This window comes from Pelobates fuscus, chromosome 5 (assembly GCF_036172605.1).
Source record: "Pelobates fuscus isolate aPelFus1 chromosome 5, aPelFus1.pri, whole genome shotgun sequence".
NCBI lineage: Eukaryota > Metazoa > Chordata > Amphibia > Anura > Pelobatidae > Pelobates > Pelobates fuscus.
Window position 1 is genome coordinate 325313731 of NC_086321.1, and position 27970 is coordinate 325341700.

The 27970-nt window shown below is 43.1% G+C and overlaps 1 protein-coding gene across 1 annotated transcript; it reads right to left on the minus strand.

Annotated features, from left to right (window-relative positions):
• Positions 1–16442: 16442 nt before the first annotated feature.
• Positions 16443–27723, minus strand: NDUFA7 (NADH:ubiquinone oxidoreductase subunit A7). The gene is made up of 4 exons (XM_063453234.1): positions 27560–27723; positions 25872–25921; positions 18041–18190; positions 16443–16700 (listed from the first exon to the last, which is right to left on the minus strand). The coding sequence occupies exons 1-4, from the start codon at positions 27608–27610 to the stop codon at positions 16604–16606; spliced, it is 348 nt and encodes a 115-aa protein (XP_063309304.1). The 5' UTR covers positions 27611–27723; the 3' UTR covers positions 16443–16603.
• Positions 27724–27970: the final 247 nt, after the last annotated feature.

Sequence of the window (27970 nt, forward strand, 5' to 3'; positions counted from 1 at the left end):
TGTCTTCCCACCTAAAAACAGAAATGTTCCTTAACTGGGCATCATAATACACTTCAGCTGAATACAAAGGTGAAGCTGCTCTATTCCGAATTTCCAGTGTATTATGTCATTGCACATATGTGGGTGATGTCATCGCTTCCTCACTGGCCGTATTTATAAGTCCCAGGAGCGGCGCAAACACTGCCCCCCCTGCCCCCCTCTCCCCGACTCCCCTAATTGCCCGCAACACTTGGCCCCAACTACAGATTCCAGGAGCGGCCAAAATACCACTCGAATTGGATGTCCATCACATGACGTAATCGTGCACACACGCACTACGTCTGATGTCATCGCGCAATCCCGGGTCATAGTTATCGATCGCTGAAGATGCCAAAATAGTACTAACAGCATATAAAATGCAGTAACAGCTGAACTATGTGAAAAGATATGGTCCAAAAATAGTATAAGGACCAGAAGGAAAACAAAGTATCTTATCATCCTATCAAAAACAAAAAGGTTATTGTAACGGATCGACGGGCACCCCGACTGGGTACCTCAGTTAAAGGATGCTCCTAGCGTTTCCTGAGGACTCCAAACACTCTGGCAGACACCACAATCACCGAACCGGAGAAGCATGTGAGTACTTTTAAGCATATGAATGCTGTATACAGCCAAATAGGACAAACCATGCGAATAGGTTTACACTCCTAGCAGTCAAACTGGAACAGCATACAATAAATCCTCCCCCAATAATGAGACAACACTTCACTTTGAGGGTTAAGCAGAAACTCCTCTGTAATGGCCACACACTGGCTTTTATGCAAGTCCCCATGCAAGGGGACATCCCACAGGGTGGGACACAGTACAACCAATCATTTACAGGAGAACCGTAAAACACACCCAGCACAAACATACATCCCTCCCCTCTACCTGTGATATAATTACTGAACACAATGGGTTAATGTAATTTATCACAGGCAGGAAAAATACACTTTTTATACATACACTGTAACTTTAAAAATATGCATCACATAAAACATACATATTCAGAATCAGCATACTTGAAATATAAACATAACCAAAATTCAGCCAATTCCATACAGGGGTTAAAAAGTTAAGGGAGGGGGCGGAGCTTAACCACGTAACGGAGCGGTCGCATGTTCAGCGAGCTCCGGCAACAACGCGACTAAATATCAACAAAACATACCTTTTACAGCCCTTACAACCCTACCGACCGACAGCCAGGGCAGAGGGGCAAAGCGCTCACCTGATCGATGCCCGTTTTATACCGCCAGACGGGACGGAAAGCACGACGCACATCCAAGGCCTACCCAGACTACAGGGTCTTCTCCACAGCCATACCGCCCACGGAGCACACAGCCACCGACCCGGCAAACATGGGACGAAAATCCCAGCGGATAGCAACAGGTGCATGCAAAGACACACAGGACATTAGCACCATGCTCCAGCGCACCGCGGCCCCGAAAATGGCGATCACACCCGACCCAGACACAAGCTCCACGTGCTCGGAGCTCGCCAGGGGGGACACCTTAGACCATCAGCCATCCCAAGGTGCACAAGCTGACCCTGATGCACTCACACCAGCCACAATATTAGACATTAAAAACCTCCTAATGGAGCTAAAACAAATGTCCGCAGCAGACATGGCTTTAATGAAAACGGAGGTCCAGGCGGTCACAGACCACTGAAGAGGACATCATAGACGTCCAAAACGAAGTGAGGAGCCTAAAAGAAACAGTGTACCACTTAAAAGCCTCACACACAAACCTGACCAACAAGCTGGATGCAGCAGAAGAGAGAAGCCGTAAGAACAACGTGAAAATTAGGGGTATCCCTGATGAAGTAAGTCAGGCGGAGCTGCTACACTACTTTAGACGCCTGGTCGCCACCATATTGCCACACGCACAGGCCAAAAAATGAACTATAGCAGGGATATTACGTATCCGGAAATCACCATAGGCACCCCCCCAAGCAACCAAAGACGTGATCGTACTGTGCCATACCCAAACAGACAGAAATGCCATCTTCGCTGCCCCAAAAGGCAAAACACCATTGGACTTTGAAACCACGAATATTACCTTTTATCAGGACCTGACACGATCCACACTCCAATGGAGAAGAACCCTGCACCCTATGACCCGCCGCCTCCAAGACGCCAAGCTGATATACCGCTGGACAGCACCAAAAACACTATCGGTGGACCACAACGGCACCACTCTACACCTCAACTCCACTCAGGAGGGGGACTCTTTCCTCAGGGCACTGGGACTCCCACAAGGATCTGACCACACAGAAGAGCCCGCCAGCTCCCATATGTGGGACCCCACCAGGACTGTCCCTTTTGTACCGAGGGGAAGAGGAGCCCCTGAGGCAGCCACCTGGTTTCGAATGTGTTTTTCCTTTTAATTGTTTATTGCTTTGCACCTAGGCACCACTGTAAGGCACACTATTTCTCCCAGGATTAAAGGCCAACGTACTGGCAAAAATCCCGCACACCGCTATAGCCACACACGAGTAGCACACTACACGGTAAACCACTCTCATGTTCGGGCCAACAATAGGCCACAGGAATATTCCGCCCCCCCGCGGCCTCCCTGGTTAGGGGCCACTAACCACTTGGCACCGCACGAGTATCAATTAAACACATAGTGCAACCCAGGAATAGAGTTACTTACGCCCACACCAAGCAAGCTAGAACCTGGGGCCCTAAACAGAGCCACACTAACAAGGAGTGGGGCAAAATTCTTTATCACTTTAGCTACCATTTGGAACCACTCACACGGGACGAGGGATTGATATTTAGAACCCTACACACACAATGGACGTACAGAGTATACTACACATGTACAACTTCTTCCTCCAAACAGGAGACTATGGCGATCTAGCGATAATTCTAAATAGAATGTTGTAACGTAAGAACTTAATTTCCTAATTTAAAATTGTGCATAGTATTTCAATGCCAAATGTTTTTTCATGTTTTATGGTTTAAAGCCTGAGACAGCTGTTGTGGCATCTCAAGCGACTATGTTAAGCAAATGCGCAACAAAAATAAAGAATAAAAAAAAAAAAAAAAGTTAAGGGAAAGTCCTATTTGACCAAATGAAGCATGGCTTTTCTGCCCAAAACCAGTTCCACAGAGTCTTCTATCCTGGAGATAATTGGGAAGTAATCCAATTATCTCCAAAGACAGAGGCAAAACTCCATTAGCCACATGGCAGACAAAGGACAATAAAATACATAAAAATACATACTGTTACATTTATCACATAGAACATACACATTCTACCTATCCCCAGATAGCTTAGATCTGAGCGCACATTATTACCGGATGGTGCTCAGATCACATACATACAGTTCAATCGCCATGGAGCCAAAGTCTTTCATACAGTCTTTCAGTATACGGCTGGGCTCCATGGCATAGCTATCTGGGGTAGCATGGCTTTAACAGTCCGCAGAAAGGCATGAATAAACCTTTCTGCAGGTAAAATAAAAGTTTAAAATGCAGGACCATAGTCTAAAGGGAGCAGGCGAGCAACCAGGCCTTTCCAGTGGACAGTGGCGAGGTTGGTTCCGCCACAGTTATGTATAAGTCTATAGTGCTTATTCAAATGATCCCATAATGACTCTGGATAACCCACAATTTATAGAAGGTAACTTGGTATATCATACCAAGTGTTTTACTGCAGAGCTTTGCATGCTCTACAATGTTCAGAAATTTACACAATTTAACAAGATTTTCTTTTGACAATGCTCCTTTTACCTCAAGTTTCAAAACTTCTAACTGATATTTTTTTTTTGCTCAGACTAGGGGTGTGTGCAGTGTGATGCAGAAAATGTCCTTAGCTGATTGAGATGTTGCAGCCTACCGGTGACCTACGATTGCAAGCACTTTCCTCCCTGGCTCAACACGGACACTGACAGTACTCACTCTGCTGCTCTCCTTAACTGAGTTGTGAGCTTAATAAAACTGGTGGTAGACTGTCGTCACTGGGAGCCGACCCTTCCAATCACTGGGAGGATCAAGCCATACAGGAATCAAGGTGACTGGAAGATATTTTTGGACTATATTTTATTATTTGTTTGTCTACCTTTTTTATTTGGCGTTACCTGCTTCAGTATGTTGTTTCTGTTTTGTGGGGTATAGAGGGTTCCCCGTACTCAGTGTTTGCTGCCTAAGGTGATCTACTTTTGAATTTTTAGCATTTATATGCCCTGTGTATATTTCCTGTTTTTCTTTTGTATCCCCTTAAAGGGAAACTCTACTCACCGAAAATACAGCTTATTTTCCTCCCAAACTAAATTCTACCCATCCCCTGCACCTCTGTAACCCCCCTTGCAAGACATATAAACTTCAATAAATATTATAATTCTTACCTTATTTCCAGCGCCGCGTCACACATCCATCCTCCGTCGTCTACACCCCCTTCCGCGTCATCCGATCAGCTGACCCACTCTCCTTCCCTCCGCCAATGAGCTCATACTCATTGGGAATCATTGGGAAGCAAGAGTGCATGCGCATCTAACGCAGCGCCCCACCCCTCGCACGCTTCACGCAGAGATTCATTGAATCCCCTTGTGAAGCTGCATTAGACCCACGTGATGTGCGACGTCCTCATACAGTGCGTGGGGGCGTCGCACGTCGTAACTCACCTTTCCTCTCCTATGGATGCGGAAGCACCATCTAGCGGCTAGGTAAGAGAAGGCAGCTGGAGGTGGGATTTTCAATTTAACCAAAACACTGCGGTTTAGCAAAAACCACAGTGTTTTGACAAACTTGGTTAAGGGTAGAGGGCCAAGGCACCCAGACCACTCAAATGAGATGAAGTGGTCTGGGTGCCTAGTGTCCCTTTAAGATATAGCTGCTTGTTCTCTTGCCTCGTTACCATGTCTATCTTTGAATATAGAAATAATCACACTAACAATATCAGTAATGTGTTTGACACTGAAAAGGCTAACCCTGTATAAAAGGTACTGATAGGGAAAGTCAATATGACCTATTACACCAGGAGGCCTGAGAATCGTTAAAATATCTCTGATCAGGCTGACGAGGAATTTATGGCAAATTTGAATAACAAATTGGAAACATGTACATTCGGGTAAATGGACACACTAATAATAAAGAAAATACAAACATTGTCATTACTTGATAAAGATGTTAACCAACTAAGGGATAAACTATTCCCATTTACTGACACTCAAGAAAACAAGCAACACTCCGTACTTATTCAAAGTAAAAGATCGAAATTGACACCAAACATTTGAAAATAAAAAGTATGTAAGGGACACACAAGACTATGCAAATAATCAAATTAGAACATGCCACCAAAACAACAGGTACATCTGTGAAAGACAAACACAAATCAATATCAGAGGAATAAGATGAGATGTATTTTTAATATGGATACTCTGCTACCTCACAGTTTAAATGACGATTTTAAAATTAATTATTTTATATAATTTATGTATTCTAACTTCCATTTCCATTTCTTCTTTTCCATGACCGCTGTCATTTTGGCGCGAACAGCGGCCATCTTAGGTCTCGTACCAGCGAGACCCACGACGGCCATTTGTGCCCCTAGCGGTTATGACTCACACGATCCCTTCAACACACGTTGGATATGTTAGGTATTTCCATTAATCAATCATTTACTGTGGAACATTGCTGATTACAAACTGCTCTGTACACTAACCATTACACTGCTGCAGAGTGTCTATACAGAGGTGACCCCTCTCAGTTGGGGGTGAACCCCACTCACGCTCCTGCCAATACCATAACAGACAGAATACTCCACTACTTCATGAAGAGTGACTCACCACAATCACCACCATCTGACTTCCAGTCAATGATAAATTCAGCGGTGGCCAGTGGAGAAGGCTATTGCCGAATTACTGGTGTAGATCCCGAAAACGGACACTGACACCGCAACGACCACTAAAACGGAAGAACTACAGAAAAGTATATATGCGTTTAAATATCACCACTTAATGAATAATGTGTACAAGTGAAAAAATATACTTATCTTAGCATTCAAGTAAGACAGCCTCCCAGGTCATCACCCAGACTGGATGACCTTTACACAGCAAAATACAAAACAACCAGAAATATTTGGGATGCGGCTGAGAAGTCTAAAATTAAAAGACAAAAATATACATAGTGTAAATCTATATTAGATATTAGCTAAGTGTTCATGAAATGCACTCACGAGATGTAGATGAAAGATAGCGCTCTAGGGTGCCTCCCCCGATAATAATGGGGGGCTGGTGTCTTCCTCCACTTGCTCCAAAGGGATAGATGAAAAGACAGGAGAGATGTAGATGAAAGATAGCGCTCTACGGTGCCTCCCCCGATAATAATGGGGGGCTGGTGTCTTCCTCCACTTGCTCCAAAGGGATAGATGAAATGACAAGACTTCCAGGATGGTGGAAAAAATAAAACGATTTTATTAAGGATAAATCATACACCCAGCGATAAAAGTTGGAATACAGGCTTAAAATGAGGACCTCATTTTAAGCCTGTATTCCAACTTTTATTGCTGGGTGATGTTTCATCCTTAATAAAATCGTTTTATTTTATAACAGTTTTAGATTTACAAATCTTAATTTTTCTTCAAAATTAACACTAGCACATTTTTTTAAAAGGTACATACCAATACCATTATAGATCAGTAAAGTTCCCATTACAGACCGTGACTTAATAGTATCCACAAAAGCCAATTCTCATGCCTCAGGAGAAATTGTTCCCTAATTGAAAATTTTAATAATCAAGCTACTATTTAAGAACGTTAAAAGTATTATCAAGGGGAGGCGGAGCCTAACCGCTGAGACGAACGGACGCACACTGCTGAAGCTCCGAGCGAAAATCGAGTAAAAACCCCTTTAAAAACTGAGTTTATCGCTTCTACGGACAGCCACACAACCAGGGGAACACTCCTAACCTCATGGGACGGAAAAATAAAAAGCTAGGGGCGGACAAACCGGCTCCAGGACTGACAATAGGAGACATGTGGCGGCAAGCACGCAGCACGGGAGAATCCAACATGGCGGCCCTCCACGGAGGCTGCTCGGACTTCTACTCGGATGATTACTCTGAAGGCGCAGAGGAGGATTACCTTCCAACACCAGCCCCTAAACAGCCGGCGAAACTTAATAACCCCAAAGCTGACAAAGATGCAGAACTGGTGACCACCGGGGTACTGAAGGCATTGTTAGCCGACCTACAGAAGAATATCCTCACGGACGTCACTGCACTGAGGGGAGAGCTGCAGGGCCTGACAGGCCGCATATCAACACTGGAGGCCTCCTCCCAAGACCACCAGCAGCACATGTCCTCCCTTCAAACGGCCATACAAGACTTACAACGCCAGAACCTACTACACGAAAGGCGTTTTGCGGCCCAAGAGGATAACAGAAGGAGATGTAACCTAAAAGTCAGAGGGATCCCAGATGGACTACCAGAGACGGAATTACCACAAATTATAAAAAAACTGCTGACGGCTATACAACCGGCCGGCCAAGCTAAACCCATCACTCCCACAGACATTTTCAGGGTCCCCAAACCTCCCGGGGCCCCGGCCACAGCCACTAAGGATACCATACTTACATTTAAAAACGGGAAAGACAAATCGGCAATTCTCGCCGCACTACGAGGCAAGACCCCTATACAGTTTGAAGGCATGAGCCTGACATTCTACGCCGACCTATCCGGAGCAACATTGGCATGGCGCAGGTCACTCCGTCCCTTCCTAACCGTGCTCCAGAGACATGACATAAGATACCGCTGGCGACCCTCCCAAACACTCCTCATTCAACAAGGAGACAATACACACCAAATCCATGACGCTCAGGATGCAGCTACCCTCCTACAAACCCTGGGCCTTCCACAGATCCCACAGAACCAAGTGAGAACCCAAGAGCCTACCTCCCCAAATCGTAACTGGGACCCGGCACGAATTCCCGCATTCGTCCCGAGAAATAATACACCGGACGCCTACGCCTCGATCACCACTTGAATGGAGAGGCACAGGTGATCTCACTCACCTGCACAGCGCAGTGAACCACCCCTCGGAGCTCAATGCTCTCGGACACATAGTTTGATTGTTACCCAATTACAGAAACACGATCCTCTATCCACTGGACTATAAGCTACACCCCGTACTGGGGGCATCGGCCTCCACGGAACAACGTGACATGCCCGAAGACCTGTGAGCTCCAACCCCACGGGCATTTCTCATTTGTCCCCCGACAGCAATAACTCTGAAGCGCTCTATGAATGCAGATCGAATACTCCAGCACCCGACAACGACCATCTGCAACAACATCTCAACACCAGGTTGGCATACGGGACCTCCGAGGTAGGCACGGGTTGACGGCGGAATACACCCACAGAGACTTACGCTACCCACCGTTGTTCTAACTGCAATACCAGAACACGCGAATTTGGGACATCGCCCCTGAGTTGGACTTTTATTGGGACTGCTAAGGTTAGGGTCATGTCTACTTGTACCCTCAGTTCTTACTTTTCAAGCAATAACCAGGCTGGTACCCCAAAGCGCTGCCATGCTTGAGCGCTGATCAGCTGCAAAAGTTAAGTTTTGTTGTGTGTTTTTTTTGTCTGTTCCAAGCCACTACTGTGGCATTAACATGCATAAGGGGCAATCGTCCATTCCTGCACCTAAGTAGATACAATGGTGTAGTTCACCACGTAGCGCACAGCAGGCTTCTTTCAGAACCTCCCATTAGAGTTACCCTACACGCAGTAAGTCGCGCTTACCGTTTGAATTTCAGACTAACCCATGATAAGCCACCTATAGGCTAATACACTACACTTAATATCAAAATTGACTGCCCTGGCGACTCGCCTCAGCACTACCTTATTTTTATTTTTATTTTATTTTAGTCAATCAGAAACTAACACGACACGCTTCTATACACCTTAGACATGCAAACCACGAATTTCAGGTGTGTCAGTCCACTGGCCCACCCAGCAAGATACCTAGCCAAATTTAAGCTAGCCAAAGCCACCTGCTACCAATGGTGGACAGCACTAGGATTTCTCAGCTGATTCTGGTCTCTCTTGTTTTAAATTGTATACTTTTATAATGAATCCAGTAGGGGCGAGGCATTGCCAACATGACTAGTGCTGGGCCCGGAACCTATCTACACTCACTTTACACTCAGATAACTAGCTGAAAGTATTATTGTTTATTAATTGTTCATTTCCTTGCTCATACCTTTAACAGTAGAACCAGCCTATCTTATGTGTAAAAACTAGTACAGACCAGCACACCGTTGCCCCGGTGGTTCTGAGGCGACAGAATACCCTAGATAATTTATGTGAATAGATTTTAAATATACAAGGCGCTTAGTTAAAAGGAGAAGGAATGCCACAGTTACAATTAACCGCCCCACACTACCTGTCCCCAAAAACTGCATCTAACTACGCTTATTACGCTTTATATAATAGACTATCCCACCTGCCCTAGTGTAATATTTAGGCCGTCACAAGGCTTTGAGCCATGCAGTTACGGAGAAAAGAAATTACTTTGATTTGGCTGTCTGATCGCTCCATTTAGCAACATGACACGAGAGGGCACCGCAGTACACTGCTCCACGTGGCGCCTCAAGCATAGTTCAAGCCCATAAGTTTGAATGTTATGTTAAAGCTTTAAACGTTTACATTTTGGAAGCTGTCTATATTATATAACTACTGGTGAATTAACATTGCAACTATAGCAATAGGAGTTACTGCTTTATACCCTTTCGCACTTGATTTTGTTTTGCATCTTTATTGCATATGCTTTGTATTTCTCAGGAATCACTTAAAACAAAAAAATGTGCATTGTATCTCTATGGCATGTCACACAGCAATGATGATTACTGTTATAAAGCGGGTGCCTGCTGTTGGGGCATGGCACACGTATATGTGAATGTTACCCTTCTATATGCACTCAAAAATAAAGAATTAAAAAAAAAAAAAAAAAAAAGTATTATCAAAGAAGTTCAGAAACAAGACGGACAAAAAACCTATAAAGATACAACAAACACTCCAACTCTTCCAATCATCTTTCAAGTGTGTGTCTGCCTGCCTGCAACTGTGTGTGTGTGTGTAACTGTCTGCCTGTGACTGTATGTGACTGCCTGTAACTTTGTGTGTGAGTATGTGCGACTGTCTGCTTGTAACTGTGTGTGGCAGCCTGTAGCTGTGTGTGTGACTGTCTGCTTGTAACTGTGTGTGTATGAGTGGGGAGAAGGGTGACTGTCTGAGTGTGAGTGTATGTGTGTGTGACTGTCAGCTTGTAACTGTGTGTCCGTGACTATCTGCCTGTAGCTGTGTGTGTGACTGTCTGCTTGTAACTGTGTGTGTGACTGTCTACCTGCAACTTTGTGTGTGTGTAACTGTCTGTAACTGTATGATGCTGCCTGTAACTTTGTGTGCGAGTATGTGTGACTGTCTCCTTGTAACTGTGTGTGGCAGCCTGTAGCTGTGTGTGTGTGACTTTCTGCCTGTAACTGTGTGTGACTGTCTGTGTGTGAATTTCTGACTGTAACTGTGTGTGTGACTGTGCGCTAGTGACTATGTGCCTGGATCTTTGTGCATGTGGCTGTATTTGACAGTATGTGTGTATGACAGTGTGCACCTGACTGTGTGTCTGAATATGGGACTGTGTACACGTGACACTGCAAATATACACACCAGCATTCACACATGGATTAATTTTTTAAATCTGAATTAAATATCCATCACAAATATCACACACAGTCACATACACCTATAACAAATATAACACATGGAGACAGAGGTGCAGACCATATTCCCTGCACACTGCACCACCAGAGATCAGCATGCCCTTCCCTGCAAGTCCCCATATAAACACTACAGCTTTATGCACACATTATACATGGATGACCGGGTGTGACCAGGGAGGGGCACTGTGAACATTTTTCATACAGGGTGCCTAAAGGCCTGAGGCCGGCGCTGAGTGTGCAAGTAACTTCTTATTTTCTTAGGTTTTTATTATACATATTGTGGCTGATATGTACTATACTCATTGCAGCCGCCCAGGCGTAGTTGACAGTTGTTTTTTTTTTTTTTTTATCAATTGTATTTTATTGAAGTTTTACAGTTACATATTCCGTACATAGTTACAACTCAGAATAACTCACTTCTGTGATACAGAATGTAGCCCCCCGATAACATCCGAGGGTACACACTATGCATGCATCATAGCAGTATAAAACATAACAAAGGTATATACAAAAAACAACAGGTGTTCAGACATGGTCTAGTAAAATTTAGTTGACAATACTCTTGACTCTCATTCTCTGTCGGATCGACATATTTCCCTTCACCTAACTCTGGGTTATAGCGAATCTCCCTATGCTGTCAGTTATCCATAACACCTCCTTTTTCCTGCCAATTCTCCCAATTTTTCCAGGTGTCCCTAAATTTTGCAGTATCAGTGGAAGTGTCTATGGACATTTTCTCGTATATGTAAAATTGCTGAATTTTGTCTTTCAGTTGTTGTGTGGATGGACAGCTGTGCCTTTTCCAGTTGAGCGCAATTAGGTGCAGCCATAATTATCAGCAGGAGCAGTTGTTTATGACTCTCGTGAGTCTCTTTGGGGAACAAGAGGAGGAGGCAGGTCTGGATGTTCAGGGGGAAGCCTCTGATTCCCAAGGCTTCTAGTATGTGTTTAATGTTGTAACGGACCGTTTCAGCAGACAGGGGGTTAAAATCCGTTTAGGCGATATGCCCCTTTCTGAGAGACAGGCACAGCTACTGCAGAACACCAAACTCCCAAACTGGATACAAAATAGCACTCCGAACTGGAACCTCACGAATAGCTGCTAGCAGACGAACAGGAAAAGCAGACAATCAGCTTACACTCCTGGCAATCAGTCTCTATCAGCATACAGTGAAGCCCCCAAGAACGAGACAAGGCTCCGTGTTGAGGGTCAAGCAGAGGTCTGAGGTGCTGGCACACCCAGCCTGGTTTTTATTACAAGTGAACACATACAGGCCACACCCAGGAGGAGGCATAAAATAACCAATAGTATCACGGGTGCAACCCACACATCCCCTCCCCTTAGTGTGACACATAATCCCATTATACATACAGTTAAAACATACTTTTTACCCAACTTTCATAACTCTAAAACCATACATCACATTCACATAAAAATACATATCCACAATCAATCAATTCAGGGGAACAACATATTACAAATTGGCATGAATCAGACCAGGGGTTCAAAAGTTAGTAAAGTATCTTTTAAAACCCCTGGCAGCATGGCAAAATCTGGCTCACACAGGTTTCACAGAGGCCTCTATCCTGGAGACAATGGGGGGAAGTAATCCAATTATCCAGGGATAGAGGCAGACTCCATTGAGCACATGGTTACACAAAGACAGTAAAACACTTTAAAATACATAAAGTTACTTTTTATACATTAAACACAGACATGTAACATATCCCCAGATAGCTCAGGTCTGCGTGCACATTATTAGGTGAATGGCACGCAGATCACACAAATACAGTTTAATTGCCATGGAGCCAAAGTCTATCCCATAGTCTTTCATTATATGAATAGGCTCCATGGCATAGCTATCTGGGGGTATCACTGCTCACACAGGGCAAGTACCGAATGGCCCCGCTGTATTTAAAGGGCCAGAATGAGTGACATGCACTCTGTTAGGGCCGAATACTGTTTTTAAAGGGCCCAATCTCCCAGGGACCATAATCACATGGCAAGAGGCTGGCAAGCAGTCCTCTCCAGGCCCAAGTGGTGAAGGGCACTTCGTCACAAATGTCTCCCCACAACGGCTGTATGCCACTGCAGTGCCACCAGATGTGCGATAGCGTGCCTACTTCGGTTGCACACCTCCAGCATGTGGCCGGCACCGCCTTAGTGACAGGCGTTTGCATACTGCTTGTGGTGAGGGTAAGCTCACCTGCGTCAGCACATGAGGCTGGAGACTCCGGCCTGTCGGCGCCATCTTGGATTTCTGCTCCGGTGTTCGGCGTCGATGTTAGCTGCATCTGGAGCGTTTTCTGCTTGTATTTCTTAACCGGCTTGGTGGACATCGCTGCTCTGCTTTTGAGTGTCGCTGCAGCCGGGCTTGAGGGTAGGAAAATCGCTGAAAATCACGCTGTGTGCACTTGCTGGCGGGAGAGCTCCGGGTTCAGGCGACCTCTCTCAACTGTCGCTCGGCCACGCCCCCGACAGTTTTTTTTTTTAAATGTAAAACATTTATTGCTTGTAAGTCTACTGACCCCACAACAAATATAGTCTACAAGTTTATGCCTAACAAAACTAAAAAAATATATAGAATTAAATACTTCAACACGTGCAACACCAAAAATTCCATATATCTCCTAGAATGCCCACATGGACTTCAGTATGTATGTATGACATGAAGGTGCCTAAAAACATGTACAGCAGAACATTGTGAAAATATAACTAAGGGTTTCCAAAAATGATTTGTCAAAACAGTTTAGTATACATAATAAGAATCCTAAACTTTTAGAAGTTATTGGGATCCAGACACCTCCTGGAGAGGTGGAAACATAAAAAATCTACTCAGATGTGAGATAAACTGGATTTTTAATTTGAAAACTCTGGAACTGGAGGGTCTTTTTATATACGTATTTCTTATTTTTATATTTATTTAGTTTTATTATATTTTTCATGTATTTTTTATTTATATATATATATATATATATATATTTTTTTTTTTCTTCAGTCTTAAAAGGACACTACAGGCACCCAGACCACTTCCCATTGAAGTGGTTTGGGTGCACTGTGCCAGGTCCCTTAACTCTGCAAAGGTAATAATTGCAGTTTTTAATAAACTGCAGCAATTACCTTTAAAGTTTACTACTCCTCTAGTGGCTATCAGACTGCCACTAGATGGACTTCCGAGCTGTTATGCGACTTTTGGACGCCTGGCGCTGGACGTCCTCACGCTATGCATGGCGGTGGCGGAGGAGGGAAGGCGGACCCAGTTAAGTGACAGGTAACCCCTTCTGCGCCACGGGGTGGGCCGCAATGAAGGGGTAAGCTGTAGTGCCAGTAAAACATAGTTTCCCTTTAAGCACTGTATTTCCCCCATGGTGTTACCCTGGGGTACCCAGTGATTGGTCTTTTCTCGTTTTTTCTTTTTGACACAGCCTCCATTCCTTCCTAGTCTGGTCACATGATGTGTCTTTTTGATATGCGTCATGAGACCATAACCAGTATCCTTTTTATGCTCGCTCCATTTTCTCTTCGATGCTAAATGTTATTCTATCATTGATTCCTTCCATGGAATATCTTTATTGCAAACTTGCTATATTATGTGTATATGTTTCTGTGTACAAGACCACGGCATCATTACGGTCGTGTTCATGACATCATCATACCACCATTCTCAAACTAGGCTTTCCCTATATAAGTCTTTTAGCAAGGTAGTTCCTTATCCCACTTGAAAAAAATATCCATTATAGGTGAAACATGTTGTGGATTGTTAATATCATTTTGTTTTTAGCGGGTTTACAATAAAATTATTTGGTTCACTTCAATACTGAACCTGACAATTTTTTTTTTAATATCGATTTTGTTCCTGGCACATTTTGTAAAGCAGACTACCTTGGAATTGAGACATCAGCTCCTTGGTGGAGATTGTACCACCTACACTGGCAGAACTGAGTAATTTTATCGCTCTAGGAAATGAGAGTATGTTTTTTTTTTAGCTTTTATTGCCATATACGTCATCACAGAGCGCACTATATACTGTATTTTTCTCTTCCATATACATCTATGCTGCTAGGGAAATTGTAAATGTTCTTATGTGGGGATTGTACAGCCTTAGGACTGAAATGTTGAGCTTTAGGTGAAATATTTTTGCTTGTAAGCATATTTCCTATTATTAATTTGCAAAATATTCACTTTATACTTGCAATACTGCACTATTGGGAGTTTTTTTTTGTCATTCCATATTCCTTACTGAGAATCACTGGAGTCACATAGACAACACCTATAATCTCTAGTGGAGATTATACCAGTATATGCTGCTATTACCAGAGCCTGTATGAAAGCTCTAGACCAGGGGTAAGCAACCTTTGGCACTCCAGATGTTGTGGACTACATCTCCCATAATGCTGACAAAGCATCATGGAATGTGTAGTCCAAAACATCTGGAGTGCCAAAGGTTGCCTATGCCTACTCTAGACCATGTGAGTGGGCACTCATGCACTTTATCTACCCTTTGTGATAACTACTACACTACTGGTTCCCTCTTTTTATTTATTTATTTTTTTACATGTACCGACCGACGAAGAATCAAGCCATGTAGGAATCAAAGCCACTAGTAGAGACTTTTGGACTGTTTTTTTTATTATTTCTTTATCTGCCCTTTTTATTTGGTGGAACCTGTGTTCTGTATGTTACTAACCACTGCATACCAGGAGCACCCCACAAGACTTTCCGTTTTGGAGGTTATCTGATCCAGTCGTCTAGCCATCATTAATTTGGCCCTTGTCAAAGTCACTCATATCTTTTAGCTTGCACATACTGCTCCAGCTTTGTTGAAGACAGTGCACCACAGATAGATGAGAGAGAGGCTCTGTGATTGCTATACCGTGCAAGGGGAGAAAGGAGCATGTGTTGTTCATGCAATGAATATAAAAATAAACACATTGTTTGCAAGTATTTTTGGTGGTGAGTAACATTTAGTCCTGATTAATAGTAGAAATATTGAGAATTGAACATACCATATTAAAAACCAAAATAAAAAGACTTAATTACATGTCCGAAACAATGTTTCTTTTGGTTTTGTGCATTCACACCACGTAAGCACTGTGACGGAGCTCCAGTACTACAACCGAGTACCTCCGCCAAGTCTGCTTCCTTGTAGCTATCAGGGGCCCTGAAGGACTTCAGACCCAGTTGCCAAGGCTTAACTGGGATCACTGAGGGCTTTTTCCACCTTGGACTAAACACCAGACGACACTTGGTGAAGGTAAAAACAACAACTAACTCTAATAGACATAGCACACACATTTAAGCCCTCAACAGCCTTATTTACATACACTAGGGTACATAGAGCACTATAGTAAAAGCAAGTGTGTGGTCAGACAGTAGCAAGGGCTGATGGGAGATTGGGGAGGGACAGAGCAGCTAGTTTAAACTGGTCTGGCAGTGTCCCTGGGACAACGCCCTGATGGGGAAAAAAAAATAGGACAGGAGAAAGGGGGAGGGGAGAAGCACAGATAAGAAATACATTCAACATACCAATATGCACCAATAATGGGCACAGGGTGACCAAAACACAAAAGGAATAGTGTCGGTCTTTTATCCCAGAGACGGTTACTACCGTCACAAGCACAATGTAGCTAAACATTGTAAACTTATTGAAGACACTCCCAAAGTCTCAAAAGGAAATAATAGGCAGACTGCCAACTCTGTGATATAATTTTAATAAGTTTAGTTACCTCTGTAGGAAAGAAAACAAGCAAGGAAACAAAAAGGTTTCATCCACTGGAGAATATTTACACAAATTGTTTAGTAATGAGGCCATTGTTCTTGGAATACACAGTCACAGTAAATATCTCCCATACATTTTCACAGATAAGGCTCATCTGTAGATAATTCCAATTTTGGAGCTGGAGGTCCAGGAGTCACTGGCTTTTTTGTGGGTACTGCAACTGCTGTGTCAGAACTGTGAAGACACAAAATGCAGTGATTTAGTCAAATGTGTGTTACATCAAATATTACTATCAAGTCAAATATTAGTTTATTATTTCTGGTTATTTCTAAGCAATTACTAAAATCAAGAAATTTAACACAGGTGTATGTGTCCCACTAGAGGGACTTCCGGATCGTTAGGCGCCTTTTAGTCAGCTAATTACGTGTTCTTGAATGCCCTGGATTTTCAGGTTGTTTCTGCATCTTGAGTCCTCCATTGCTGCAAAGCGCCGTTCGTTCAGCTCATTTTATTGTTGTAGCACTTCAACCTCTGTCTGCAATGGAACAATTTGAAGCATGTGGTTGGAAGATGTCTCCAGAGCCCCCGTTCTGCCCGTTAGGCCTTGTATGTCAGTGCAGAGTGTCGCCATGTCTGTTAGAATATTTTTCTGGAGATCTGCAAGAAGTGCCTTCTGAACCACGGTAGTCACCTAGGAAGCATCCGCATTCGGAGGTGTGTGACCAGAGGAGTTACCATGTCTTCATCTGGCATAGAATGCCATCTTGGGCCCTGCCGCGCCATGTGCCTGCCACGGTAAGTCTCATATGTAAGCCCATACGTGGCTTCTCTGCCTTCTGTTTTTTGGTCTTGCGACCCATGCTGTATCTCCTGCTGATTTGGAGCATTCGTTCATGTAAAGGGGTTTTTAGATGCCCCACAGTGATGTTTACGTTTGCCAGCTGCTCTGAGCTCTCTTGTAGTTGGCAGGTTGGCTCGGCTCCATCCCCTTTACTTGTTCTATATTGTTCCATACCTACTACCCATTATGGGAAAATAATGATGGCATATAGATGTACTTTTTGAAATATGTTGATTTGGCTCTGGGCTTGTGAGTAATATTGCTCTATTTTGACAATATATATTTCAACTAAACAGTATTATACTATGTCATTCTGTTTTATTTTCTAGAATCATCAGATGTGTGTTCCACCAATTGTATGTATTTTTAATATTTCTGTGTAAGTGGTATAAGGGGTTTCCACTTGGTGGTCTGTAGCTAATTATTTGCTACCACACATATTTTACTACTGTATATTCACCTGTTTACTCTCTCATATAGATGTACTTGCCTACTGTTTTTATAAACTAGTAGCCGATGTGAAAATCATGTGAATCTCCCAAAATGTACTGCACCTGATTATAACAGTACATAAGGTACTCCTTTTTTTGTGAATTACAAAAATAAGTAATATGACAAACAGTAATACTATAATTTAAAATCGCTAATATTGAAGTGTATATATATATATATATATATATATATATATATATATAAATAATAGCACAAATTATTTTAAAAAGTAAATACTAACCTGGCTGCATGAACCCCAGGAGTTAGGGCCTTGTATGGTGACATTATGACAGCAGGGGGCATAGTTTCTCTGCGGCCATCTCTTGTACAGTAATAGTTGGCTGCTAATTTGTGACTGGGTCCTACTGGCAAACTTGGAGGTGGCTGTGTCCTGAAAGGCAAGAATAAAAAAAAATGCATTTTAAGAATTGTAGAACTGTACCATGTGCAAATTTCTTTTACAGCAACTTGAACATATTCTCATGGGTTTTTTTTAAGCATAATGTCTTTATTTTGGCATCATTATTGCTCTAACCAAATTTTTTTTTTTTTTAAATATCCTAATACAGATGATCATTGACGCCTTACCCTGATGAATCTGGACTACCTAAACCAAAAGTACAAAGTGTACTGCTACCCCAGCAATACTTCTAATAATAGGTTAAATATAAATGGTGAGGAAGGGAGGGGAAGGGGAAGAAGGGAAAACCCCTCCTCTAGTTATTCAGGAGTGTGAAAGAGAGACCCCCCCATCCTTTCCTGAGTTGTGGTTCAAAGCTACAAAGCAAACAAACTCCAAGGAATCCAGGTTCAGGACCGTCATCAGAAACATCCCCTTGAGGATCAATGACAGTCCTGAACCATCATAATGGTAATATTTACTTACCCGATCGCCACCTGTCAGGGTACCTGAGGCCTCTACCTCTAAGGGAGGTAGAGACTTGGTGGTGTATCCGTCCAGGCGAGCTGTTCCCTCCGTTCCTCGCGGTTCATCCAGTCACTTAAACACCGGCCGCGAGGAATCCACGTCCTTTTCTAGCAGGACGCTCAATACGTGACGTCATGACGCTATCACGAGCAATCTGTCACTCAAGTGTCCGATATCCAATCGGTACTTGTCAGAGGCGTGATTTCCATCCAGAGCCAGGGTATTTAAGCTTACTCCTTACTTCAGCTCATTGCCCTGTCGTGGTTCTAGCTTGTCTAGTCACTCAGTGCTCTGGTATTCTAGTTTGCTCTATTGGTTTTGACTCGGCTCGTTGTACTACCCTGCTTCTCTGTTATCCCTTGACCCGGCTTGTCTCTCGCTTATCTGTCTTCTCGTTCCCTCGACCTCGGCTTGTCTCTGACTATTCTTTACTCTCGGTACGTTAGTCCGGCCATTCTAAGGCCCGGTATACGTACCTTTCCACTCTTTGTACTCTGCGTGTTGGATCCCTGTCCCGATCCTGACATTACGACAGGGCCAATGGATCCTGCAGGTACAAACAGTCAGCTTGGTTCTTCGGATCCCAGGTTTGACGCCATGGAACATAGGATGGATCAGATGGCTTTGGCACTACAGGCACTTTTGTCTCGTGCTAGTAATCCACCTGAGGAGACACGTACTCCTTCTATCTCTCCTGCAGTCTCAGGTCTAGAGGTAGCCACTGTAGGTGCTTCTTCCCGTATTACCCCACCAGTACGTTATGGCGGGTCACCGGAGAAGTGTCGTGGCTTTCTAAACCAGATTAGCATCCATTTCGAATTACAACCCCGCTCTTATCCTACAGATAGAGCAAAGGTTGGATTTATTATTACTCTGCTCATTGAAAAAGCTTTGAGATGGGCCAATCCTTTATGGGAGAATGATAATCCACTCGTCTATAATTATAATGCCTTTGTAGCTGCGTTTAGAAGAACTTTTGACCCTCCTGGCAGAAAGGTCAATGCAGCTAGATTAATGTTGCGCCTTAAACAGGACAATCGAACACTTGTGGATTATGCACTAGAGTTCAGATCCTTGGCGGCAGAAGTTAAGTGGAACGAACAGGCTTATATAGATGTGTTTCTGAATGGGTTATCAGATGTAATTCTTGACGAGGTCGCTACTAGAGAACTCCCTGAAAATTTGGAGGATTTAATTTCTTTTATATCTCGTATTGATGAACGCTTAAGAGAGAGGCAGAACACTCGAGATAGGACCCGTAGACCCTCCTTTAAACTAGCGCCTACCTTTCAAATCTCTGAGTTCGAAGACTTACGTATTCCTGAACCTATGCAGATAGGCAGTACTCATCTCACTGAAAGGGAGAGACAGTACAGGAGAAGGGAGGGTTTATGTATGTATTGTGGAGTCAGGGGTCATTTACGCCTAAATTGTCCCAATCGTTCGGGAAACGCTCGCACCTAAGTTCCTCTAGAGGACAGGCCTTGGGTGTTTCTACTTTGTCCTCTATTCACAACTACAAGGAGCTCAGGCTTGTGTTACCCGTTTCTTTAAAGTGGGAGAAGGGAGTAGTTAAGACTATGGCACTAATCGATTCTGGAGCTGCTGAGAGCTTTATAGATCAGGGTTTTGCTGCCAAGCATGCTATTCCATCCCAGTTAAAAGAGACACCTCTGGCTGTCGAGGCCATCGATGGTAGACCGTTACTTGAGCCTGTTATTTTCCATGAGACCATACCGATTAACTTGACTGTTGGCATCCTGCATAAAGAGGATATATCCTTGATGCTCATTTCTTCTCCGTCTATTCCCATAGTTCTGGGGTACTCCTGGCTGAGGAGACACAACCCTATTATTAATTGGGAATCAGGGGAGATAGTTTCGTGGGGAGAGAATTGTCAAGAAAAATGCTTGCGGAAGGTCTTACCTCTTGGATTAACTAATACATCGAATACCTCTGACAATCCTACAGAGACACAAATTCCGCCTCAGTATCTAGATTTAAAGGCAGTATTTGACAAAAAGAAAGCCGATACCTTACCCCCACACAGGTCCTTTGATTGCAAAATTAACCTACTCCCTGGTACCATGCCTCCCAGAGGTCATGTATACCCATTATCTATAAAGGAGAACTCAGTCCTAGAGGAATATATTCACGAGAATTTAGACAAAGGATTCATCAGGAGGTCCTCCTCCCCTGCCGGGGCTGGATTTTTTTTTGTTAAAAAGAAAGATGGTTCTTTGAGACCTTGTATTGATTATCGAGGCTTGAATAAGATAACCATTAAAAATGCCTACCCGATTCCCTTGATCACCGAACTCTTCGATCGTTTGAAGGGCTCTACAATTTTCACCAAGTTAGACCTCAGAGGGGCATATAACTTGGTGAGAATCCAGCAGGGACATGAGTGGATGACGGCATTCAATACTCGATATGGTCACTATGAATATACTGTCATGCCTTTTGGGTTATGCAATGCGCCAGCAGTATTCCAAGATCTGATTAATGAGGTTCTTAGGGAATTTCAGCAAGAGTGCGTCATTGTATACCTAGATGATATACTCATTCATTCTAGTGACATTGAGATTCATCACAAGCAAGTCAGGAGGGTTTTGCACAAGCTTCTCCAGCATGGCTTGTACTGCAAGTTGGAGAAATGTAGCTTTGATCAAACCCAGGTAACCTTTCTCGGCTATGTGATCTCTGGGGAGGGATTTAAGATGGATCCGGATAAGCTCCAATCCATTCTAGAGTGGCCTTTACCCACAGGTCTTAAAGCCATACAGAGATTTATTGGTTTTTCCAATTATTATAGGCGCTTTATTAAGGGCTATTCTTCCATTATTGCACCTATCACTAACATGACCAAACAGGGGGCTGACACTAAGAATTGGACTACTGAAGCTCTCCTTGCGTTCAAGACTCTCAAGGAGCTTTTCGCTTCCGCTCCAATTTTAGTTCACCCTGACACTTCTCTGCCTTTTTTGCTCGAGGTAGACGCATCAGAGACTGGTTTAGGTGCTGTTCTATCTCAAAGGTTGGGTGTTGATAAACCATTACATCCATGTGGATTTTTCTCTAAAAAATTGACCGGTACTGAAAGCAGGTATGACATTGGTGACAGAGAATTACTAGCGGTTATCAAGGCTTTGAAAGAATGGAGACATTTATTGGAAGGTACATTACATCCTGTTACCATCCTGACAGACCACAAAAACTTGTCCTATATCGGAGAGGCCAAGCGTCTGTCCTCCAGGCAGGCTCGTTGGTCGTTGTTTCTTACCCATTTCAATTACGTTCTGACTTACAGACCTGGGTCAAAGAATTCTAAAGCCGATGCGCTATCTCGCCAATATGAACCCTCTGCTTCAGTTGAACCACTTTTGTCCTCCATTGTACCCAAATGCAATATTATTGCTAATACCAGTCTCAAAATTCATTCTCCGCTACTTGACCAGATCTTGAAGTCACAACATCTAGCTCCCGGCAACACTCCTGAGGGAAGAAACTTTGTTCCTCCTGAACTTCAACTGGAGCTCTTAAAATGCTTTCACGAAAGTAAAATAGCTGGTCATCCTGGTATTCGCAAGACATACTCTCTGATATCCAAGGATTTCTGGTGGCCTTCACTTCGAAAAGATATTGAGGAGTTCGTCGCAGCTTGTGAGACTTGTGCCAAAACTAAACTACCTCATGCATCTCCATGTGGCCTGTTACACCCCTTGGACATTCCTGAGAAACCTTGGTCCTGTTTGTCCATAGACTTTATCGTTGATTTGCCTGCTTCCAAGAGACAGACTGTTATTCTCACGGTGGTGGATAGATTTACTAAGATGGCCCATTTCGTGCCATTACCTAAACTTCCGACTTCTCCTGAATTGGCGGAGATTTTTGCGAGAGAGGTTTTTCGCCTACATGGGATTCCTTCAGAGATTGTTTCTGATAGAGGTTCTCAATTTGTCTCACGTTTCTGGAGATCCTTTTGTTCTCAAATGGGCATCAAATTGAACTTCTCCTCTGCCTATCACCCTCAGTCTAACGGAGCTGCTGAACGTACTAATCAAAAGATCGAACAGTATCTGCGTTGCTTTGTTTCCGAACACCAGGACGATTGGGTCGGTCTGATTCCTTGGGCGGAGTTCGCACACAATAACCTTGTTTGCGATTCAACTCGCTCTAGCCCTTTCTTCATGAACTATGGCTTTCATCCTTCGATTTTTCCTTCGGTTTCCTCTTCTCAGGGGATACCGTCGGTTGATGATCATGTCGCCAACCTGAAGAAATTATGGGATCAGACTCGGCAAATTCTATTACATAGTTCCTCGCTGTTCAAGAAACACGCTGACAAACATAGAAGAGCGGCTCCTGTTTTTGTTCCTGGGGATAGGGTATGGTTGAGTACCAAGAATATTCGCCTAAAAGTTCCATCCATGAAATTTGCTCCTCGCTACATAGGCCCTTACAGGGTTCTCACTCGTATCAATCCGGTTGCGTATCGCCTTGCTCTGCCACCTGCCTTACGCATTCCTAACTCTTTTCATGTCTCCTTGTTGAAACCCCTCATTTGCAACAAATTCTCCTCTAAGGTCTCCTCACCTCGCTCTGTTCAGGTGGAGGGTCGGGAGGAGTACGAGGTCAGCTCCATCATTGACTCCAGAATTTCAAGGGGAAAACTGCAATATCTGGTCAACTGGAGGGGATATGGTCCTGAGGAGAGGAGTTGGGTACCTCAGGAGGACGTCCATGCTTCTCGCCTTCGCAGAGCATTTCACCTCCGCTTCCCATCTCGCCCCGGTTCATTCCGCCCGGTGGGCGTATCTGAGAGGGGGGGTACTGTCAGGGTACCTGAGGCCTCTACCTCTAAGGGAGGTAGAGACTTGGTGGTGTATCCGTCCAGGCGAGCTGTTCCCTCCGTTCCTCGCGGTTCATCCAGTCACTTAAACACCGGCCGCGAGGAATCCACGTCCTTTTCTAGCAGGACGCTCAATACGTGACGTCATGACGCTATCACGAGCAATCTGTCACTCAAGTGTCCGATATCCAATCGGTACTTGTCAGAGGCGTGATTTCCATCCAGAGCCAGGGTATTTAAGCTTACTCCTTACTTCAGCTCATTGCCCTGTCGTGGTTCTAGCTTGTCTAGTCACTCAGTGCTCTGGTATTCTAGTTTGCTCTATTGGTTTTGACTCGGCTCGTTGTACTACCCTGCTTCTCTGTTATCCCTTGACCCGGCTTGTCTCTCGCTTATCTGTCTTCTCGTTCCCTCGACCTCGGCTTGTCTCTGACTATTCTTTACTCTCGGTACGTTAGTCCGGCCATTCTAAGGCCCGGTATACGTACCTTTCCACTCTTTGTACTCTGCGTGTTGGATCCCTGTCCCGATCCTGACACCACCGTTCCCCCGCCGGCGATCGGCGTTGCTCCCGGTCTGGGGGGGACTGCCTGACAGCACAAACAGTCCCCCCTCAGCGAATTAGGTCCCCGCAGCCATGTGATCGTTCAACAGAGCGGTAACATAGCCGCAATAGTCTGTGAATCTGCCTGCAGGGGTACTGCCGGTTAGTTCAGGCAGTCGCCCTGCAGGCAGATTCCTGCATCTGTAAAATAAAAAATCTTGTTAATAAATAACAATTTCATTACATGTTTGTGTGTGTGTGTGTATATATTATATATATACACACACACACACACAATACACTCAGAATTAAATTACACACGTATAATATATATATATAATAAAGTAAATAAAAAAATTATATTTTTTAATTACTACAGCGTAAGTACAAGGACATTATATATATATATATATATATATATATAAATAAAAAAATAGTCTTGGCACTCACCCTTTTCTAGCAGAGAGAGGTATATTCTTGCCTGGGTGAAGACCGCAGCGTTGTATATAAATCCAAAATTGTATACAAGGTGCACTCACAGGTCTTAATAAGCAGTATTATTTATTCACTGGTGCAAATTACATGTGCAGGAAAAAAATCTGTGATCACAGATTTTTTTTCCTGCACATGTAATTTGCACCAGTGAATAAATAATACTGCTTATTAAGACCTGTGAGTGCACCTTGTATACTATTTTGGAGATATATATATATATATCCGCACTCCTGGGACATCAGTAGATAATAAATTTTAACTTTTATTTAATCCATGTAAAATATCAATAGACGTTTCAGCTTTCATCAGGAAGCTATACAAAGGTGTATTCCTGACCCTATAGTGTTACAAACACTATTTAGGTCTCCGCCCCTCCTTATATAGAGTAAAACCTCACCCATGTCCCAGCGCCGGCTCCGCCTCTTGGCTGATTTCATAAAAATTGATGATCTCAGCCAAGCCAATGCTTTCCCATAGGCTAAATGTTGTGCTGCACTGCACCAATCAGCATCTCCTCATAGAGATGCGTTGAACCAATGCATCTCTATGGAGAAAGTTCAGTGCCTCCCTGCAGAGCATGCAGAGACGCTAAACGTCAGCACTGACCCTGGAAGCAACTCTTGTGGCAGTGTTTACATGAAAATGCGTGCAGGGACTGACTATACTCACCGAAACAACTACATTAAAAAGCTGCAGTTGTTCTGGTGACTACAGTGTACCTTTAAGGTTACCTAACAGACAATTCTGCTAATAATTTTACTTTTTTTCTGCTCCCAAAAGATTTGCAACGCCTCCCTCTTATTTGTAATAGGCAAGCATATATACTTACATGCTAGATTCTGAGTTTACAGACAGGGCCATATATACATTTTGTGATCAATATATGCTCAAACTTGTATTGTACATGTATTATCCTCCATATTCACAAAATGCATTTCTGATCATTAAAGCAGAACTATTATTTCTGTGCAGGTGACACTGTATAGTTCTTTTTCTCTAGTAAAACACTATTAAAGCAGTTACTGAGATGACAGATGCAACAGCAGTAATAAAACACAGGCTCCTCTTCAACACTTCCACGTGTAGCGTGAGGTTACTGCCACATAGCACACCTGCCAAGTAATGCCATGCATTTTTTTAACTAACATTAAGATAGTTAATAGGTTCTGCAAAAATTTTCCATGAGATGGTTTTGTTTTAAATATAATAATAATAACAACAACAACCACCTTAGTTTTCTGATAAGCCTTTACCTTTTTGCGATTTCAGTATAACGCAGTTGTAGTTTACCCTGAAGATTTTGCTACAAGAAAAACAAAAAGCACATTATTTGAGGTGAAAAAAAAAAAAAAAAAAAGCATCTGGAAATCAATGATAAACTTCAACAGCATTGTCGCATTGTCACCTCACCACCCTCAAAAAAAACAAAGTGTTTAATAAAGGCAGAATCTATATGAAATATTAATTTTGACTGTTTTGGAATTTCATAGACTCAGGGCGGAGTCTAAGAATCAATCTCAACAGCTGTCACCAGTGAAGACTGCAGGGAATTGGCTGTTTCTATGAGGCATCCTGTGGGATTTTCTATAGATTTTAATGTTGTACCCATGCGCAAGAGTACAGCAGTGACATCGGCTCTGAAGGGGATCCACTGGATCAAGATGGCTGCACCTGTGAGGGACAGGTTCAGGTAAATAAACTTTTACCTGACCCCATGCACCAGACCCCCAGCGGCAATGTCACCATTGGGGGACTTTGCAAATTCAGCAAAATCCCCAAACAGTGACAGTGGCACTTCAATGTTACATAAAGTTTAGATAACAGTTTGGTTTTTAAATAGCATATTATATACAAATTACTTACTATGTACTCCCTAGTTTAAAGAAGTAAACAAACTTATTATGCCAGTAACAAATTGGAGGTGGTGTACCGGTTACCCGTGTCTGAAGTGGGTTGCCAGGGGACACGCTTCCCACACTGTCCCTACTGCAGTGACAGCATAGGGAATTTCTTGTTGTTAGCGGTGGTGGGGGAGAAGGTTACCTTGGTTTGTTCAGCTGGAGTAGGTCTAACACATAAGTTCCTAATAAGGGACTCATATTATTCACATGGTATTATATGTACTAGGTGATTATTACAAAATACATAAACTTTATGTTGCAAAACACGTTCATTAGACCTTTCCAAGTGTCAGAGGGATTTCCACTGCACTGTGGAAGGTAGTGCAATATGTTGTGTTCAATTGCCTGGGGTCTGATGAATTAGATTTTTCAATGTGCTGTACTGTGAAAAGCTGCGTGATGTTCTAACAGTGAGCAGTCACCATGGAAACCAATGGAATCACCAACAACATTGTACTGATAACTACCCCTCAGCCTTGCAACATTGGGGACTAGACTTGCGTAAACATGCATTTCAGATGGGTTGAACAAATTAAATTCCTTTTAATCTATGCCCGAACAAATCATTCCATTCAGGATTAACCTGTGGAATCTTATTCAATCCAGATCAGTTGTTCGAGCATAGAATAAACGTGCCTGATTCGTTCAACCCACCTGAAAATGCTTTTGTGCGCAAGTCTAAGGGCAATCATCTCTCTCTATTAAATAGGGTCCCAAAACAGGTGTTGAGATTCAGATTCCAGAGGGATTCCAATACAGATCACTGTAATATTGTAATATACAATACTTTCACTACCTCTTGTCAAGAACAGGGTTACATTTCAGAACTAGGTAGTGTTTGGTTTAAATTAGGGAAAAATGACAGTCACAAAATACTTTGCAGGGTTGTCTTTTGTCATTCTATATGTTACTAAGTAATGAAATCAAATAATAATTAGCACAATGTCTGAGGTTGTTTAATGAACATTAAAATAGTAACAATATTTAACCATACAGATGATTAATTATATATTAATGTATAAAATGTAATAGAATGTTACCCCAGACGCCCAATTCCTTAACCTCTGGATGAATTTAGTTGCAGTCGCCATCTTTCTGGTCAAGGACAGGGGAGGTGCTACCTAGTATTGTGGGAGGAGGAAAGTGTCACTTTATACATGCAAAAAAATACAACAAGATAATATTTAGGAAGCATAGGTGTGAATATCAGTAAAGTCAAGCGACACATCACAAGCGACATTATAAGCTTCAAACAATTAATCTGTGTAAAAAAAAAAAATCGCAATAAAGTTACAATGATTTATTAAAAAAAAAAAAAAAAAAAAAAAAAGCTCTCAGGACATCAATTGCCAGTTTTCAATATGGCTCGGTGCACTTCCGGGCGTCTTACGTTCCAGCTTTCAACATGGAGCAGAAGGAAGGAAGCGGTCGCATTCTAAAATGGCGACGGA